General features: G+C 32.2%; 2 protein-coding genes across 2 annotated transcripts; one reads left to right on the plus strand and one right to left on the minus strand.

Moving 5' to 3' along the window:
- Positions 1–864: 864 nt before the first annotated feature.
- LOC107063023 (uncharacterized mitochondrial protein AtMg00810-like) lies at positions 865–2,133 on the minus strand. Its single transcript, XM_015314419.1, has one exon. The coding sequence runs from the start codon at positions 2,131–2,133 to the stop codon at positions 865–867; it is 1,269 nt and encodes a 422-aa protein (XP_015169905.1).
- A 6,259-nt stretch (positions 2,134–8,392) lies between these two features.
- LOC102601317 (probable inactive nicotinamidase At3g16190) lies at positions 8,393–11,581 on the plus strand. Its single transcript, XM_015314427.1, has 5 exons — positions 8,393–8,512; positions 8,853–8,960; positions 10,172–10,406; positions 11,013–11,129; positions 11,311–11,581. The coding sequence occupies exons 1-5, from the start codon at positions 8,450–8,452 to the stop codon at positions 11,394–11,396; spliced, it is 609 nt and encodes a 202-aa protein (XP_015169913.1). The 5' UTR covers positions 8,393–8,449; the 3' UTR covers positions 11,397–11,581.
- Positions 11,582–19,751: the final 8,170 nt, after the last annotated feature.

Consider the following 19,751-nt stretch of genomic DNA (forward strand, 5'->3'; position numbering starts at 1 on the left):
TCATCGAGATTGAATAGCTAGTGTATACTTCATATATAGTTAAGTTATATTCATCTTTTTGACGATATCATTATAGTCAATGTATAGTTTATGTATATGTAAACTATATTGTATAGTCAATGTATATTTTTTATAACTTTTGACAAACTATATTGTATAATCATTGTATATTTTTTTTATAACTTTTGATTTTTTTTTTATGTAAATAAAACATGGCTCAACCAAACACACACAATAATAATTACCCTAAAAACCTTATTCTTCAAAAATACATTAAACATTTCCCACAAAAATATTTAATTTGATATCATTACCAAACACATTTTTTATATGATTACACGACTTACCGCACTAGAAAATCAAATAGAACCATGTTTCCAACAACCCACTCGTCATATGGAACCGAAAGATAACATTTTATTGTCAGATTCAATTTAAAAATCAGAAAAAATCAAACAATGTGATTTAATCCATTAAATGATATCAAATAGGGGATTATAGAAAGTAATTTCATATTATATCGTCGTACCATATTAAGAATTACACAGATGGTGAGAACTCAACCATAGATGAAACCATGGAAGCCATAACTGGCAACTGAGAGAAAGCAATAACAGAGAGGAAAATATGATTTGGTAAAATAAGAACTCACACCTTTCATTGATCAGTAGTGAAGTACTTATATACATGTGTGAATATACATCAACGAATTCTGCAGAAAGGAAAATATCTAACTAACTAATTAGCTCTCTAACCGACTCTGACATCACTAACTAACTGCACTAACTAACAGAAAAGATGGAATCTAACTAACTGAATGTCATAATTAATACACATTTTAATCATGATTGTTAATACCCCTCCTCAAGTTGGAGGTGATGATTTCACTGCCAACTTGTGTAAAATGACTGAATGTTTGACACCTGTGAGAGCCTTGGTAAGAATGTCAGCAAGTTGGTCAGAGGTGGATACATGGTGCAGAGAAATGAGCCCCTCCTGAAGCTTATTGCGCACAAAGTGACAATCCACTTCAATGTGTTTAGTTCTCTCATGGAACACAGGATTACGAGCAATGTAAATAGCAGATTGACTGTCACAGTAAACAGCAATAGGAGAAGAGATAGGAACAGTCAATTCAGTAAGCAACCTGTGAAGCCAAGTCAACTCTCCTACAACCTTTCTGAGTGATCTATATTCTGCTTCAGCTGATGATAGGGAAACAGTCTCTTGTTTCTTGGACTTCCAGCTGATGGGGCTGTTCCCAAGTAGTACTAAATAGCCACTGACTGACCTCCTTGAGTCTGGACAGGATGCCCAATCTGAGTCACAAAAGGCTTGAACTGTACAGTCAGGGTCCATAGATAAGTGTACTCCCAAAGTAGGATCCTTCTTTAGGTATCTAAGAAAGTGATAAGCTGCTTGTAGATGAGGAGCTCTAGGATCTTGCATGAACTGATTCAATTGTTGAACACTGAAGGCTATGTCCAGTCTGGTATTAGTAAGGAAGTTCAACTTGCCTATCAACTTCCTATAGAATGTGGGATCAGATAGAGGAGGACCTTCCTTGGCTCTTAGTTTGACAGTAGGATCTAGTGGTGAAGACAGAGGTGCATAATTAAAGCAATCATATTCTCTGAGTAAGTCCAAAACAAACTTTCGTTGTGAAATAAGAACCCCCTCTGTTGTGTCAAGTATCTCTAAGCCCAGAAAGTAATGGAGTCTGCCAAGATCCTTGATCTTGAAAGTGTCGTCTAGATACACTTTGAGCTGTACAATTTCAGTTGTGTCTGTGCCTGTCAAAATAACATCATCTACATATACGGCAACAAACACTACCAAGGGTCCGGCCTTCCTGTAAAACAGTGAGTGATCATAATGTGAGTGTGTGTAACCCCTGAATGATAATGCCTCAGTCAGTTTGGCATACCACTGCCTACTGGCCTGTTTGAGACCATAGAGTGACTTATTTAGCTTACAAACCAGACCTGGATTAGGTATCTCAAGGCCTTGAGGCACTTTCATATACACCTCTTCATGGAGATCTCTATGAAGGAAAGCATTATTAACATCAAGTTGAAACATACCCCAACCTTTCTTCACAGCACATGCTACTAAGGTTCTTACAGTAGTCATTTTAACCACAGGTGAGTAGGTTTCAGTATAGTCTATTCCAGCCTGTTGTGTATATCCTTTGACTACCAGTCTTGCCTTGAACCTTTCTATGCTTCCATCTGCTCTATGTTTAACTTTGTACACCCATCTACATCCAATTGCCTGCTGGTAGACTGACAAGATCCCAAGTGTTGTTGGCATACAATGCCTCAAATTCTTGTGTCATGGCTTTCTGCCATGCAGGGCTCAGTGATGCTTCCTCATATGATGATGGCTCACTATCATGACAAACATTCTCAACAAGAGCTTGACTGTTAGATGTAAGGACATCAGGAGACACATGGTGGTGTTTGGTAAACAAGGCAGTAAGAGAAGTGGGATGATTTTGTATGTTTTGTGTGTTGATGTCAACAGGTTTTTAGGCTAGGAATGTTGACAATGTAATCTTTCAGATGTTGTGGAATTTTTATTTACTCTATGGGATTTTCTTTGCACTACTGTGGAAGGAACATGTGGTGGTGGTGTTGGAGATGTAATGGTAAGGACAGGAGGTGGTTGTGCAATGGGATCCTCAATGGTGTGGTCAGGTGGATGAATGGGAATTGTATCAGTTACATTGTTATAGTCACTTACACAATTATCACATGAGGCTAATTCAGTATAATCAGTAGAAGGAATAGACCTCAAAACAGAAGGAAAAGAAGAGCTTTCAGCTGACAAAGTAAAAGGAAAGACATTTTCATGAAAGATCACATCCCTGGAGACATGTATCTTCTTTGTAGCCAGATTCATTACCTTGTAACCTTTTGTTCCAAAAAGTTATCCCAGGAAAATGTACAGATTCATTACCTTGTAACCTTTTGTTCCAAAAAGATATCCCAGGAAAATGTGTGGGGTGGTTCTTGGTTCAAGTTTGTCTCTAAGTACTTTCGGGACAGTGGGGTAACAAAGGCACCCAAAAGATCTAAGTTGGCTATAATTTGGTTTTCTTTTATACAGCAGTTCATAGGGGCATTTATTTTTCAGATGACTTGAGGGAAGTCTATTGATGAGATGGGTGGCTGTCAGAACACATTCTCCCCAATACCTTATAGGTAGTTTAGATTGAAACAAAAGGGCTCTGGCTGTTTCCAACAAATATTTATGTTTTCTTTCCACCACACTGTTTTGTTGTGGTGTGTATGGACAAGTTTTCTGATGAATGATCCCTTTGGATAAAAGAAATTGGTGTGTTTCATTGTTGGTAAACTCCAGACCATTATCTATCCTAATGTTTTTGACTGTGGTGTTGAATTGATTTTCCACCAGACCTATGAAATTTTTCAGAACTTGTAAGGCATTGCTTTTGGTACTTAAAAGATGGGTCCAAGTTGACCTGCTGTAGTCATCTACTAATGTAATGAAGTACTTGTAGTTGTCATATGTGGACACATGATATGGTCCCCTGTGAAGTAGTTCAAAAATGGATTTGGTTTGGCTGGTACTGTGATTAAAAGGTAATCTCTCTTGTCTTGCCATTGGACAAATGTTGCAGGAAAAAGGTTGTTTGGGAGAAAAAGTGGCTGGTAATGCAGTGATACTCTTCATTTTAACAAAAGGTACATGGCCAAGTCTATTGTGCCACAACAAGTCTACATTATCTCCAGAATTGTTACAGGAATTATGGTCAAACAAGACATCAATATTATTGGAAGGAGAAGTACACACAAGAGGAACAGAGTTGTGAACACTATGAGATTTATGTGCAGTAGAAGGTTTGACAGAAGAAGAATTGCATGTTTTATTTTTGCTAGAACAAGAAAAAAGACTATTATTAGGAAAACAACAACATATTTGACTTGTATTGATTCTATTAGAAGTCTTCAGGCATTTTGAGCACAAGAAGTAGAGCCCATCTCTGCTATTACCAATCACCTGAGGCCTCTTCACTGAAGGGGCCTGCAACAGACACAATGCATTAGTGAACAAGACTATGCATTTCATAGAAGTTGTTAAGGAATGGACTGAAACTAGATTATACTTAAAAGAAGGCACATATAATACTTGATGTAAAGTGATATTAGATGTGACTGGTACATCCCCAAATTCTGTTACCTTAAACTTTGTATCCATTTGGAAGTGAAACTAGTATAGGAAAAGGCAGGGTTCTAATGTTGATTAGGGAAGTTCTGTTAAAGGTTATATGATTTGATGCCCCTGAGTCTATGATCCACAAATTAGCACTTGATTCAAAACATTTGCATGAAGGATTGTCAAAATCAGTAGAAAAAGAACAGACCACAATACCTGCAAAGTTCATGGATCCAGCAGCAACACTGGAGGCATTATTGGCACCATCATCTTCTCCCACATTTTCATTCTGGAAATGTTGCAACAGGTTCATAATCTGTCCATATTGTTCCTTTGTGAAGCTAACATTTGGATGATTGTTGCCTTGTGACTGTTCCTCTCCATGAGTATTCATCATGTCATTTGCAACACCATATACATTTGCCACCACTCTCTTCCCTTTGAAGTTTGGGCTTTGTTGTCTGAAACTCTGACCACCATTATAACTCCCTGACCTGAAGTTTTGATTATTGTTGTCTTGGGGATACCCATGCAACTTGTAACACTTGTCCCTAGTGTGTCCAGTCCTCTTACAATAATCACACACTATAGCATTTCTACCACCAGTATAATTGCTATTACCACCTGCATAACTGTTTCCTTGATAATTTGTCCTGAAAGTCCTTCCTCCATGACTCTTGTTATCAAGAGAATTTGCATTCAAAGAGATTGAATCTGTAGGCATTCGACCAATAGGCTTAATTCTCTTTGTTTTTCCTCCTGGATTAACAGTGAGAAAGCCTGTCCTATAGAAGGGAGTGGATTCATCATGAGGATATTTCCCCTCATTACTGTGTACACTTCATTTAGTCCCATAAGGAACTGAATCAAACGTCTATCTTGCTCTGCCTTGTGCATACCATCCTTTGCACCACACACATATACACAACTACATTGATTTTTCACACTCAAAGTATTCAAGTAAATTTGAGAATAATCAATAATGTAATGAAACTTCATGATGTATCAAATGACATTAATCATTGATAAGTTGGATTTTTTAAATTTTATAATGGAAGAACTTACTACCGGAGCCCTTAACCAAAGAAGGCCCATGCATACAGCCACATATTGTTACTTCAATTGTCTTAATTGACCTAATATCTTAGGAACAAGAATAAAGTGTAGTTATTGATCACCAATGTTTTTTTATTAAATTCAATGCAATAATACATAAATGTAAAGTTGAAACATAAATCTAACGGAAGCTGCTAATCATTTATTTTTCAACAATGTCATACTACACCACAATGAAAATTTAATGTGGATCGAAATCTCACTAAGATCGAGTCAAACTTCAATAATAAACATGTCATGACATATCTGCAACAACACGCATGTAATATTATTAAGAATTACACAGATGGTGAGAACTCAACCATAGATGAAACCATGGAAGCCATAACTGGCAACTGAGAGAAAGCAATAACAGAGAGGAAAATATGATTTGGTAAAATAAGAACTCACACCTTTCATTGATCAGTAGTGAAGTACTTATATACATGTGTGAATATACATCAACGAATCTGCAGAAAGAGAAAATATCTAACTAACTAATTAGCTCTCTAACCGACTATGACATCACTAACTAACTGCACTAACTAACAGAAAAGATGGAATCTAACTAACTGAATGTCATAATTAATACACATTTTAATCATGATTGTTAATACACATGTCATGATGTCAATATAAACGAACGAGTATGGTTGAAATTAGCATATTGAAAGATTGATAAAAAATAATCAGAGCGGTTATGATATTATAAAATTTTCCTCTTGACCGAATATGTATTAATCTTGATTCACAGATTCATTTTATGTGGTATCCATGATCGAACTAAAGGTTACCAAGGAATCATGCATAACACTGAATTGAAAGCCACCGAATACCCCACAACTAACATGTGAAATGGATGCATAAGGATATTGTGCTCAACTGGAATTTTTTTTCTTCTAAATCATGAAACAGAAAAGACCTTTACCAAACTTATGAGATATATATTACATTTATGTTAATTATGTCTTGTTCTGGAATTTTTGACCAAAGTAAGTCATTATGTAAATCAATTCACCAAAATAATATGTTTTTTTGAAATTTTACAAAATTAGAATAAGCGTATTTGGCAGTAACGTTTTAGGTATTATTTTATTAAAAAAAATCAGTAACAAAAAGACAAAAAGCTGACGGAGTTAACAGACCTAAAACGTTACTTTCAAATACGTTTTATTAATTCGTTACTCACAATCACGTTTTATGACTAAAACGTTACTGACCATAAGAACTCTTTAGAATTCAATTACAGATTGAGGCTAAAACATAACTGCGTGTCTGCACATGTATGTAAACTTTGGAATTATGAATTTTTTAAAAATAAAATGTAAACATATAAGTTACTATGTTTTAATTAATTTGTAAGAAACTGAAATTGCAAATTTGTAATTGAAATCTTACCTTTTAGTAAGATTTACATCCAGAAACTTCAAATTTAAGTTTCAAATTAGTTGGTCAAATACCTAACTGACAAGTTAATCGAAATCACTCATTGAAATTTGAATCTTATCTATGGAAGAAAGTCAAATTCCAAGAATCAATTCAATATTTTTTTTAAAGAAATTTTTGAAAAAGTGGGAAATTTATAGTGACAAACATAGCAAAGACGACAACTGTTTGAAATGCCAGCAAAAGAGTTTTGCTTACGGAAACGCAGAGGTTGTTTGTGAAGTCGTCGGAGAAATAAGGAAGAAGAGCGTCGTAATAATTGGGGGCGGAGGAGTTGTGGGAGTGACTATTGAGGTTGATGGTGGTGAAAGTCAGATATAACATTTTAGTCTTAAAACGTTCCTGTGAGTAACGAATTAATAAAACGTATTTGAAAGTAACATTTTAGGTGTAAAACGTGATTGTGAGTAACGAATTAATAAAACGTATTTGAAAGTAACGTTTTAGGTATAAAACGTGATTTTGAGTAGCGAATTAATAAAACGTATTTGAAAGTAACGTTTTAGGTCTGTTAACTCCGTCAGATTTTTGTCTTTTTGTTACTGATTTATTTTAATAAAATAATACCTAAAATGTTAATGCCAAATACGTTTATTCTAGTTTTGTAAAATTTCAAAAAACATATTATTTTGGTTAATTAATTTGCATAATGGCTTACTTTGGTAAAAAAATTTCTTGTTCTGATACCAATTGTCGTCAGTAAATCACCTAAAACTTGATTTTGTTTGTAAGAAAATATATGCAGAAGAAGTAAATTCAATGTAAAAAGTGAAGAAGAACCTCACTATTTATAGTCAACGATGTGGGGCGGGGTGGGTTTATGGCTATGCGGGGCGGTGCAGGTTTAAGGTTATGCGGGGCGGGGAGGGATGTGGGGCGGGTTGAAGTGGGTTTTTTAGAAACTAATGCAGGGTGGGGCGGGTTGAGGGTCTATGCAATTTTAAGTCATTATCTATTAAATTAATATAACTTGATGAAAAAATAAATTTGTATTTATAAATTTTATTTTTAGTATCAAACTTACCTAGAAAAGAAAAATATTAAACAATTTATACAGTGCGGGTTCATTGCTGACAGTCCGGGGACGAAAGTCTCTGGGGGAGGGGTTCTATGGAGCAAGTCTCCCATTGCTTTCACAAACCAGTGGGGACAACCCCTCAAGAAAACGAGTTTTCCACGCGACGATCTTTATTTGAACACGTTGTTGAGGGGCTGGACAGAAAGTTACATTGTGAGGCTAGAATAAAAATATTTATTTTTAAAAATAGATTATAACCTAATTTAAAAATATTTATTCTAATTGAAGTTATAAAAATTATAACCTAATATAAAAGATATATCATTATTTTTAAAAATATATTAATAAAAAATAATACGCAAAGTAAAACTAAAGGTATAATAAGAAACACATTGATATGTGGTGCATCGAGAACATTCTCCTCCTTTAATCAAAGATCTCTGGCTTGAGCTCAAACTCTAAATATGAAAAGAATATGGTATTGAGCTCTTTTCACGAATGAGGTGCGAATTCAAATAAGTTCGTTCGAACAAGACCAAAAAGATAACTAAAAACAAAGCAAGAGACAATTGATTGTTGGGCCATGGCAGTGGCATCTTTTAGTACCATAATATATAGTACATGCCAAACCAATCTTCTTGTCATCAGTTTGTTCTCTCTATATATGTGAATTTGATTCATAGTTTGTAACAACTAAAAATTAATTAAATGGCGTTAGAAGATGGTGGTGGAAAATGGAAGAACGTTGCTCTACTTGTCATAGACATGCAGGTAATTACTAATTTGATGTTTTTCTCTTGTTATAAACTAAATAAACACACCTTAGCTAGATAACTTGTAAATATACTTATATACCGTGGCAGAGATAGGTGGAGGTTTGTGGATTCGGATGAATCCAAATTCTGTATTTTTATTAGACAATTTAATAAATATATATATATATATATATATGTATATTAACTTTTAAACTCCTAGCAAAATTGATTAATAGCTCAATGGTAAGGAAGGACGGTGAAAATGCTTTACACACTAGTGTAATTGTGGATTTAAGCCCCGCTATCAACAAAAAATTCTCTTAACCCTGGCTCCGCCTTTGCTTATATCTTTCCGGAAAGACTTTATAGGTGGGCCAGTGAAAGTAAAAGGAGGTGAAGCTATCGTCCCCAACGTTATCAAGGCTGTTCAAGTTGCAAGAAAATGTGGCATTCATATAGTTTGGGTATCGATCTTTTTCGACCTTTTCATTTATTATCTCAAAACCTTCTTGTTTTCATAACTTTCCGTCAATCAACTACACCTCAATTCTAAACAAGTTTAAGTCAGTTATATTAAATTTTCATTTTCTTTGATGGATTTTTAGTGGATTTGTTATGTATTTTCTTATTACCGAGAGACACATTCGTCCTACATGGCACCCTATATGACAATTCTGTGTTCTATGTGACATCCTACGTGTATTATGCTACATAGGACACATGTGTCTACTTGTTCAATTTTATACAAGTTTAAGAGTTTGTTTGACATTGCTACTAAAAACTGCTTTTTTTCAAAAGCATTTTTTAAAAAAAACTTTTCAAAAAAGTGTTTTTGAAAAAAAAACAATTTGTGTTTGACTAATTCATTTGAAAAGTGCTTTTAATAAGTAAATTGTGTTTGACTAATTTTTTTTAAAAAGTGCTTTTGGGAGTCAAATTACGATTAAGGGTTATTAATGTACTTTTAATATTAAGATTATTTTATAAAGAGAAACTAGTTTAAACATCTATTACAAAAATTAAATTAATTTTTATTTTATTAAAATAAAATGTTCATATTCAAATTTTCAATCAATATTATACATTTTTTGAAGGGTAGAAATTTTTAACTGTTATGTTTTTTCTTTTTTTTTTTCGTAATCTTACAAAAATATTGTTGTTACCTTTTTCTTGTTTTCTAATTTTATAAAATAATAATACGCAAATGGAAAATAAAATATAAAATTTATTATATAAAAATTAAAAATAAAATTATTAAATGAAACTTAACCAAACATATGAGATATGTTAATTAAGTAATATATATATGGAAGGGACATTTTAGTCTTGAAAATAAAAATACTTCTGCTTTTTTTAAGAAGCAGAACTTTATAACTTCTTTCCAACAGTCGAAAAATTGTTTATGGTTTTATTTAAAAGCACTGTTACAGTTTTGTCAAACACTTACTTTTTCAGAAAAAAAATATTTTTTTTTTCAAAACAAGGCTTATGGAACAGCAATGTCAAACAGGCTCTAAGTGCCTATTTGTATATATTCAAAGTTAAGTCAGTTGAAGTCAAGTAAAATGTCATTTTTATGTATTATGCCTAACCTTATCTATAAAAGTAAGATAATTTCCTCTAACAACATAATTGTGACCAACAATTAACAATATTATGACATTATTTTGTGTAGGTTGTACGTGAGATTGATCCATTAGGGAGAGATGTTGAATTATTTCGTCGTCACTTTTATACTGCTGCCAAAACAAAGGTGGCATCAAAGGGAAGTGTTGGGGCTGAACTTGTTGATGGACTAATTATTGAAGAAAATGATTACAAATTGGTCAAAACACGTTTTAGTGCTTTTCTCAACACACACCTTCATTCATATCTTCACACTAATGGCATAACAGATTTGGTCATCACTGGTAATTAATTAAATACTGGAATTATATTTTTTTTTCAAGATGTTTATTAAGGGTAGATGAGTAAAAATACATCTTACTTTCTAGAAACGAGTAGTTTTCTTAATAAGGGTGTACCTAAACAAAGAGCAATTAACAACTCAATTTTTTCTGAATCTTCGTATCAAGTCATAAAATTAAAACTAAAACAAAGGGGGTATATAACATTTATGTAATTAAATAAAATTATTTACGAGTACCTTTTGAGTAACTTGATTATATAAAGATCTTTTACATTGTTACCTGATTATATAAAAGTCTTTTACATTGTTAATACACTAAACATGAACTCAACTGAAAAATCACTATATACAACATACTAAGATATACAAGATGAGTAAACTTTTTTGGACATGGTAAAGCGAGCTGTTTTGGAGGTGAGACATGAAGGTATAAGTTTTTGTATAAGTAATAGGATCGGAGTACTATTTTTGATAATTGATTAGAAGGTAAATTATTTCATTTATAATTTTAATATAGCGTTTGGTTTGTAATTTTGAAACTCCTATAAATAATATGTGAATAAATTATTTATTATTTTTATTATTTTTTTAATTTTTTCTTTTGTAGGTGTCCAAACTCCAAATTGCATACGACAGACTGTGTTTGATGCAGTATCATTGGACTATAAGCATGTCTCAGTTATCACTGATGCAACAGCTGCAGCAACACCTGATGTACACACTGGTATGATGCTTTGTTTTTTAATTGATTCCCCCTTCGTCTCAACTTATATGACATTATTTAAATTATCACAAAATTTATCAAAAATATAAGACTTCTAGGAAAAACAAAAGAACAAGATTTAAGGATAATTCACATAGCATTGCAAGCTACTAACATGTTCAAAATTCTCTTTGTACATCAGCCAACATAGTTGACATGAAAAATATTGGAGTGGTGACTCCTACATTAGAAGAATGGTGCCAATCTACAGAGAAATACATCAGTTGAACTCAACATATATGTATTTTCTTCAAGCTTCATGCACGTGTGTGATATACTTGGGTGTTTATTCTAGTCATCTTACATAAAATGACATGATGAAATTCCAAAATTACTTATGATGATAACATGCAATTTTAATTATCTTATATTTGTATCACGTACTTATCCATGTACACTGCACTAAAAATGATCTTCGGTGGCTATTAATTAATGAAAAATAACTTGATTGCTACTAAATATATGTTTTTAGAGGTACTTATATTATTAGTGACAATTACATTTTAGAACTCTTTGAAAATGCCACTAAAGCCTACAGTAGGATTGGATCCAATGATAATTAACTAATGTTGGTAAACAAGAATGACAATGGAGCAAAGCAGTTTGCTTTTAGATTTTTGTTGTGGATTCACAAAACTTCAAACAACTAACAAGCAACATTTAGTACAAGAAAAAAACCTTTTTGTGGGGACACAACTCGCCACAGAAAGTCAAAATCGCCACTAATAACCTGTCATGGCGACCCACGGGTCGTTGGCTATACTACTGATACTTTTCCGCGGCAACAACACAAGTCGTCACCAAAGGTCTAGTTTTTGTGGCGACTAATGCTGCCAGAAAAAAAGTATCAAAATTAGGGGTGTGCATAAACCGAACCGAAAAAAGTGTTATTGGTTTATTGTTATTGGGTTATTGGACTGATGGATTTTTTAATGGTTTTATAAAAAAAAATTATCGGGTTATCGCGTTCGGTATTGATTTTTAATAATGGGTTATTGGGTAAACCGATAACCCATTAAGCCTAGTAATTTACTATATTTACTTGTACATAAATATTATATATTAATCTCAATACCTTACTAGTTACGGTCTTTATCCTTTAGCCTTCAATTCACACTTCAAAGTGACTTTTAGTTCACAACTTCACATTATATATACAGCACGTCAAAATCTAAAATAAGTACCCTATTCCTCTTAATTTCTCTTTGTGTTACATTTGTATAGTTTTTTTTATTACATTATTGTGTTGTTGCGTCAAATTTATTAGAGAAGTCATATATTTATTTTATAAGTATTTTCTTATTGGTTAAACCGAAAACCGAACCATTAAGGACCAAAACCGATAAAAAGAAACCGATAAAAAATCTCTTATTGGTTTGGTTATTGATTTGACGTATTTAAAAACCGAAAACCAATAAACCGAACCGATAATACATAAAACCTAACCAAACTGACCGATGCACATCCCTAATTAAAATTGCCACGAAAACCACCCCAAAAAAACAAAAAATATTGAAAAAAAGTGAACAATTATTTTGTTTTTAATCCAATTATTTAATTGCAATTACAATTCTTTTCCATTCACCCCATCCCAATTTTTTTTAACCCCTCCCAGGAGCTCCCACATTATGCTTTCTTGGAGAATCGAACTCAGAACCTTAAGGTTGGAAATGAGGGTGCTTACCATCCAATCAACTCTCGCTTGTCTTTCATTTTTATTTTATTTTTAACTTCATTCACTTTTTTCAAATTTAGCTTCTATAAAAATAATATATTATATGATTATTTATACACATACAAATGTATGAAATTTACCACCCACAATTCATTCAAATGTGGATTATATTTGATGTCTGTCGATATTTGGCAAGAGTTGGTCTCAAATTCATGTGTAGACACTAGTTAACCCCTCAAAGGGCTACAAAGGCATCATGCTCAACCTGATGACCACCTATGTGTGAAAAAACACTAGTTAGGTTACGGTTGGTGTGCCCTAAGAATTACTCCCTAGCATTTTAGGAAACAATATGAGTCATGTATGATTTTGATTTTTGTGTGGATGTGAAAATATCTCATGAGATAATTACTTGAAAGTATAATTGAGTATTAAAATAGGTCAAAGATTTTTAAATTTTATCGAATTTAGTCATTAATCTATTGATATTTTTTTTTCTTTTTTATTAAACACACTCGAAACAATTTCTCTCTATCTGCATCCACCTGCATTTCAGTCTCTACTCATTTTTGAAAATTTTATTAGTGATTTCATTACTATATGATTTGGTGATATACAATTTTTGCGATGAAGTTTATTGCATCAATGATGAAGTTATTGGTTTGCTTGTTTGGAGTGAAATGAATGGTCTCATATGTATATATAATTGAGCGATTCCTGCTTTTGGACAAATTTATATATTAAGTCATTGTTTTATCTCTATTATTGTAGTTACTATGAAATACTATTGACATTTCGTTGAAGCTTCGAAGCTTCAAAATTTTAAAAATGATTTTCTCAAATAAGTCAGTTTAAGTGTGTATTTTTTCAAAAGATAGTTAGTTACATATTAACGAGCCTAAATATGAAATTTAGGTGATTTGGTGTAGCTTTTGAGATGTTTTAGGGTGAATCTTATGCTTGGATTCAAGGAAGAAAGACAATTTATTTTTCATATATGATAATGTATATTATTGTATATGAGTGTATAAACACCTTTTACAATTTTGTATAATATTGTATATCAAACTTTTAAACATTTTTTGTATAAAATAAAATATGAAATATTGTTGTATATCAGATGTATAATATTGTATACCAATTCGTATTTTGAGCTAGAGATTTGTAACATAAGTTATAATCAATATTTTTGCAATATAAATTAGGTAATTGTATATTTCTGAAACTTCTCGATACTTAATTAATGAGGAGAGAGGAAAGTAATGTGTGTGCATAACCAAATCATATCCCATACGTCCATAAAGAATGTTCGAAGTCTTTTGATATATTATTCACTCAAAACGATTTATATTTGTGGTAAGTCAAATTTTAACATTAAGCTTTGAAAATGCTAATGAAATCTTTCAATTTTGACCAACTCAAAATCTCTTCTATGCAGTCTGAAATCTAGATATGAGTCCCTCTCGATATTTTACGTCTTATGATGTATAAATTACTCACTAATGATTAACATTTATCGAAAATGATTCACAACTCAAAAATGCACTTTGCTGGAAATTAAAAGTGGCTGAACAGCCATTTTAAGTATTTAATGATACTTGAGTTATTTTGTGCAAGGAAATTTAACCCAACGAAAATTTATCTAATTTTCTCTAATATGATAGACAAAAAAAAAGTAGTGGAAAAATTATATAAATAAATAACTTAAGACATTAAAATCTCTAAAATTCTCTCCCATTTAAAAATATTACAAAAATTCCCTGTCGAATACATTCCTAATTCCTATCTCTTCTTGAATACATTCATATTCCCTCTCTGATACATCCCTAGCCCCTCTCAAATACATCCATCCCCTCTCAAATACATCTCATTCTCTCCCCTCTCGGATACATCCCTCCCATTAAGTAATGTATCATTTGCAGTGTATCAAACAACCAATAAATATATACGAGAGCACTAAAAAATCCAAATTTTTTTATAGCTAGGAAACCTTTTGGAATGTGATGTAATTAACCACCAAATGTATGAGATTTCTGTAAAATGCGCAAAAATAATGGTAGTTGAATAGTGAAGAAGGTAAAGCTAGGTTCTCTTGGTTGGGCCTGATTCTTTGGAACTGGTCCAATAGATGTACATATATCCCTTTTGATTCATAATTTTTGTCCCTTTATCTCAAATATGTCAAGAGATGATAATTATTTATTTGTATTAAGTATTTATATCAATTAATCAATTTAACTTATCATGATTAAGTGATTTAATTAAGGATAAATTATGTAAAATATCAGTTCATAAGTTTTTCTTAGCCCAATTTATAAAAAGTACCTTATATGATCATTCAACCATACTTCCCCCCCCCCCCCCCCCAAAAAAAAAAGGCCATCAGCTTCTGCGTCTTCTTCTTTAAAATGCGACACCGCAAATGAAATCGTTAATTTTATATTAAATAAATTAAAACATTTAGAAGATTTCTTATCTAAAATTTGAGACTTATTTAGAGGTAATTTTAAGTTCATCGAGATTGAATAGTCAGTGTGTACTTCATATATAGTTAAGTTATATTTAGTTTTTTGAAAGTATTATTATAATCACCGTATAGTTCATGTATATGTAAAATATATTGTATAATCAATTTATACTTTCTATGACTTTTGACAAGCTATATCGTATAGTCATGGTATACTTCTTATAACTTTTGGCTATTATAGATATATATTATTTTTAAAAAATAATTAAAATTAGCCCTTTAATTAATCATAGTTAAGTGATAAATGTCTATGAGCAAACAGATAACATGTTAACCTATGTATCGAGTAGGGGTGAGCATGGTATGAAATATATCGAATTTCCATTTCATATCGAAATTTTTAATATTGTGATTTTGGTATTATGGTATATGATATGCATTTTTTTTGGTATTCGGTACGTTATAGTTTATGCATGAAATCTTCAAAAAAATTTAAATGAAATTTATATATTTGTAAACTAGCTAAAGCGTAATATAAGTGACAATAATTGTTGAAGTGTACATGTGATCATCTCATCTAAAAACTTAAGCTTTTAGAGAGAGCACACTTTTACTATTTAATAATATTCTCAACATGCCCCCTCATGTGCGGGCCTGATTTTTTTTTTCATGGACCAAGCACACGTGGTATGATGCTTCGTTTTTTAATTGATTCCCCTCCGTCTCAACTTATATGACGCTATTTAAATTATCACAAAATTTATCAAAAATATAAGACTTTTAGGAAAAACAAAAGAACAAGATTTAAGGATAATTCACATAGCATTGCAAGCTACTAACATGTTCAAAATTCTCTTTGTACATCAGCCAACATAGTTGACATGAAAAATATTGGAGTGGTGACTCCTACATTAGAAGAATGGTGCCAATCTACAGAGAAATACATCAGTTGAACTCAACATATATGTATTTTCTTCAAGCTTCATGCACGTGTGTGATATACTTGGGTGTTTATTCTAGTCATCTTACATAAAATGACATGATGAAATTCCAAAATTACTTATGATGATAACATGCAATTTTAATTATCTTATATTTGTATCACGTACTTATCCATGTACACTGCACTAAAAATGATCTTCGATGGCTATTAATTAATGACAATAACTTGATTGCTACTAAATATATGTTTTTAGAGGTACTTATATTATTAGTGACAATTACATTTTAGAACTCTTTGTAAATGTCACTAAAGCCTATAGTAGGACTGGATCCAATGATAATTAATAATGCTGGAAAACAAAAATGACAATGTTTTTTGTCCAATTATTTAATTGCAATTACAATACTTTTTCCACTTTTCAAATATATAAACAATTTCTTTTCCATTCACCCTATCCCAATTTTTAACACCCCTCTCCAGGAGCTCCCACATTATGCTTCCTTGGGGAATCAAACTCATAACCTTAAAGTTGGAAGTGGAGTGCTTACCATCCGATCAACTCTCTCCTTGTCTTTCATTTTTATTTTATTTTTAACTTCATTCATTTTTTTCAAATTTAGCTTGTATAGAAATAATATATTAAATGATCATATATACACATACACAAATGCATGAAATTTACTAGCCACAATTCATTCAATTGTAGATTATATTTGATATCTTTGACAAGAGTTGGTCTCATGAAATTCTTGTGTAGACACTAGTTAATCCCTTAAAGGGCCACCAAGGCATCATGCTCAAACTGACTACCACGAATTTGTTCCAAAAGAGATAATTGAACCCCAACATAGGCTAGAACCTTCATAGAATCCGAAATATCAAGTTGAATCATCCTGTTGGCTAAAGACTAAATGTCTAAAGCCAACGGTCACTCCGAAACTGAAAGGAAGGCTAGACTATCCATACTCACGACCTTCTTACTCAAGACATCCACTACCACATTCACCTTGCCCGAATGATATAGAATAGAGAGATCGTAGCCCTTTAGGATATCAATCCACTTATGCTGCCTCAAATTAAGAAATTTTGGCTCATAATATACTTCAGGATTTTGTGATCAGTATAGATCTCACGTCGGACCCCGTACAGATAATTCCTCCAAATCTTAAGCGCAAACACTATCGCTATCAACTCCAACTCGTGATTGGGGTAGTTGCATTGATGCACCTTTAGCCACTTTGACGCAAATGCAATCACACGACTATCATGCCCTGAGACTATCCCCTAGATGTGATATAGTGCTTAGAGACACAAGTGACCTAAAGCTAGCCTCATGGCATGACATTACTCTAAGAATAGAAAAATCAACACAAAACTAAGATACACATGTGAAAGATAAAACTGAACTATCTGAATAGAACCCATAATTGACTAATATCTTAAAGACAACATAACATAGAGGAATTAAACTAATGGTCTGAAAGCCGCTACTAATATAAGTTGCTAGGACAAATCCCTATCTAACTCTAAGCGTTTGAAACTAGAATGTATCAATACTGAAAAAATGTATCGAAGAATGGTCGGATCTCTATTCTATTTAATTGCTAGTCGACCAGACATTATGCTTAGCGTGTGCAAGTGTGCACGTTTTCAGTCTGCTTCAAAAGAATCTCACCTTACTGCAATAAAGCGAATCATTTGTTATCTCATCGGAACTACATATTTGGGATTAGGATACCCTCATTCCTCTCACTTGATTTAATTGTCTACTTAGATGTTGATTTTGCAGGGGACAAAAATGATTGAAAAAGCACCAGTAGTACTTGCCAAATTCTAGGTCAATCTCTGATCTCTTGGCACAGTAAGAAACAACCTTTGTTTGCCTTATCTATCACAGAATCAAAATATCTAGCCGTGGAAAGCTGTGGTACTCAACTATTATGGATGCTACATCAATTACCTGATTATGATCTTTCGTATGAGTCTGTCCCTATTGTTTGTGATAATACCAGCACTATTAGTTTATCTAAATATATTGTGCATCATTCTAGGGCTAAGCATATTGTTATTAAGCATCATTTTATTCATGATCATGTTGAAAATGGTGATTTTTCTTTGGAATTTGTCGATTCTGAAAATCAATTTGACTTGACACAGAGTTTAGGAAAATAAAGAAGACATCAATCTTGCGGTCCTAAATTAAAGTTATGTTCAATGTACCAAAATGTCTTTTAATCTTGTGGCCTTAAATATGTCACGTGTAAAGCTTAAATTAAAGTGTTTTAAAAAATGGAAAGGGGCCATCTTTTGAAACAGCCTACAAAAAAGTAAATCATTTTTTTAAACGGATTGTGATAGTTATTATTTACAACTAGTTATGAGTAGCTAAGCTCATAACATGGGTTATGGAACTTAGAACAAAGATGATGATGATGATAGATTTAATTTTGTATATTAAATTATCATGGAAGGATGGCCATTGTGTATTAAGGTTCTTTTGTAAAGATTATTTTTTTAATGGTTGCAAATATTAAGAACTCACTCGTATTCTGATCACTTGCTTGACAGAAGAGGTTAAGATTAGGAAAAAAATTATTAACAAATATTTGGAGATACCAACCTACATCTAATAGCTTCAGATAGTGATATGGTAGCTAAACTGAGGCTTTTGATAAATGAACAAATTAATTTAATATTCAAGTATCGACTAGGACATAGGGTGATATTCTTTTAATTTGACCAAGAGGCTTTAGCAGACATATATATTTGTTGGTTTTTCACAATGAACACACCCGAATGAGTTGATATTAGATTATTTGTTTGAGTTTCATGATCTAAGAATTGTAACCCTAGTTTATATTATTGGTTAAAATCTTAGAAGTTAAAGTAGTTAGTAATTTCTCACTTAAACCCCCAATCTCCAACACTAGTTACCATTAGAATTTTAATACCAAATTATAAAAATTTACAACAATATTCCCTATGAAATTCGATCTCAACGTAGTTAGTTGAGTTATTATATTTTGACATCGATCGCTTTAGTCCCAATTAAAAATATAGTTTGAACGACATCAATGAATCCATTAAATTCATGAAGATCTTAACAAACAAAATAGTTACATAAGTACAAACCATAGAAAAATAAGTTATCATCCTAAACAAGGTCTTAGAAGGTACAAAACTAGAACAGACACAAGAGATAGCTAGGAATTTAGGAAACATGTTCTTTAATAGGATGAGTGAAATATTATCTAGCATCATGTCAATTCTTGTAGAGATTATATTGTCTTTTGTTCATCAAGTACTTCAGCCTTAATCAGCTTGAACTTTGATCAACTCCTCAAGTTCTTTGATCAACTGAGTAATCAAACTATTACTCTTTGAATTTGGTCCTTTTACGTGATCATTTTTTAGATTGTTCTTCTTGAGTATTACATCATGTACTACCATTATAACAAAAGACAGCTTTTAGTGGCAATAAATATATATATATATATA

This window comes from Solanum tuberosum, unplaced genomic scaffold, assembly GCF_000226075.1.
Source record: "Solanum tuberosum cultivar DM 1-3 516 R44 unplaced genomic scaffold, SolTub_3.0 scf00297, whole genome shotgun sequence".
Taxonomy (NCBI): domain Eukaryota; kingdom Viridiplantae; phylum Streptophyta; class Magnoliopsida; order Solanales; family Solanaceae; genus Solanum; species Solanum tuberosum.

What these genes read in the sequence shown, in the direction of transcription:
- LOC107063023 (XM_015314419.1), bottom strand. Translation starts at nt 2,133, where the DNA reads ATGACTACTGTAAGAACCTTAGTAGCATGTGCTGTGAAGAAAGGTTGG.
- LOC102601317 (XM_015314427.1), top strand. Translation starts at nt 8,450, where the DNA reads ATGGCGTTAGAAGATGGTGGTGGAAAATGGAAGAACGTTGCTCTACTT. An exon ending in AACAGATTTGGTCATCACTG is followed by an intron (nt 10,407 to 11,012) that starts GTAATTAATTAA and finishes TTTCTTTTGTAG; the next exon opens with GTGTCCAAACTCCAAATTGC. An exon ending in AACACCTGATGTACACACTG is followed by an intron (nt 11,130 to 11,310) that starts GTATGATGCTTT and finishes TTTGTACATCAG; the next exon opens with CCAACATAGTTGACATGAAA.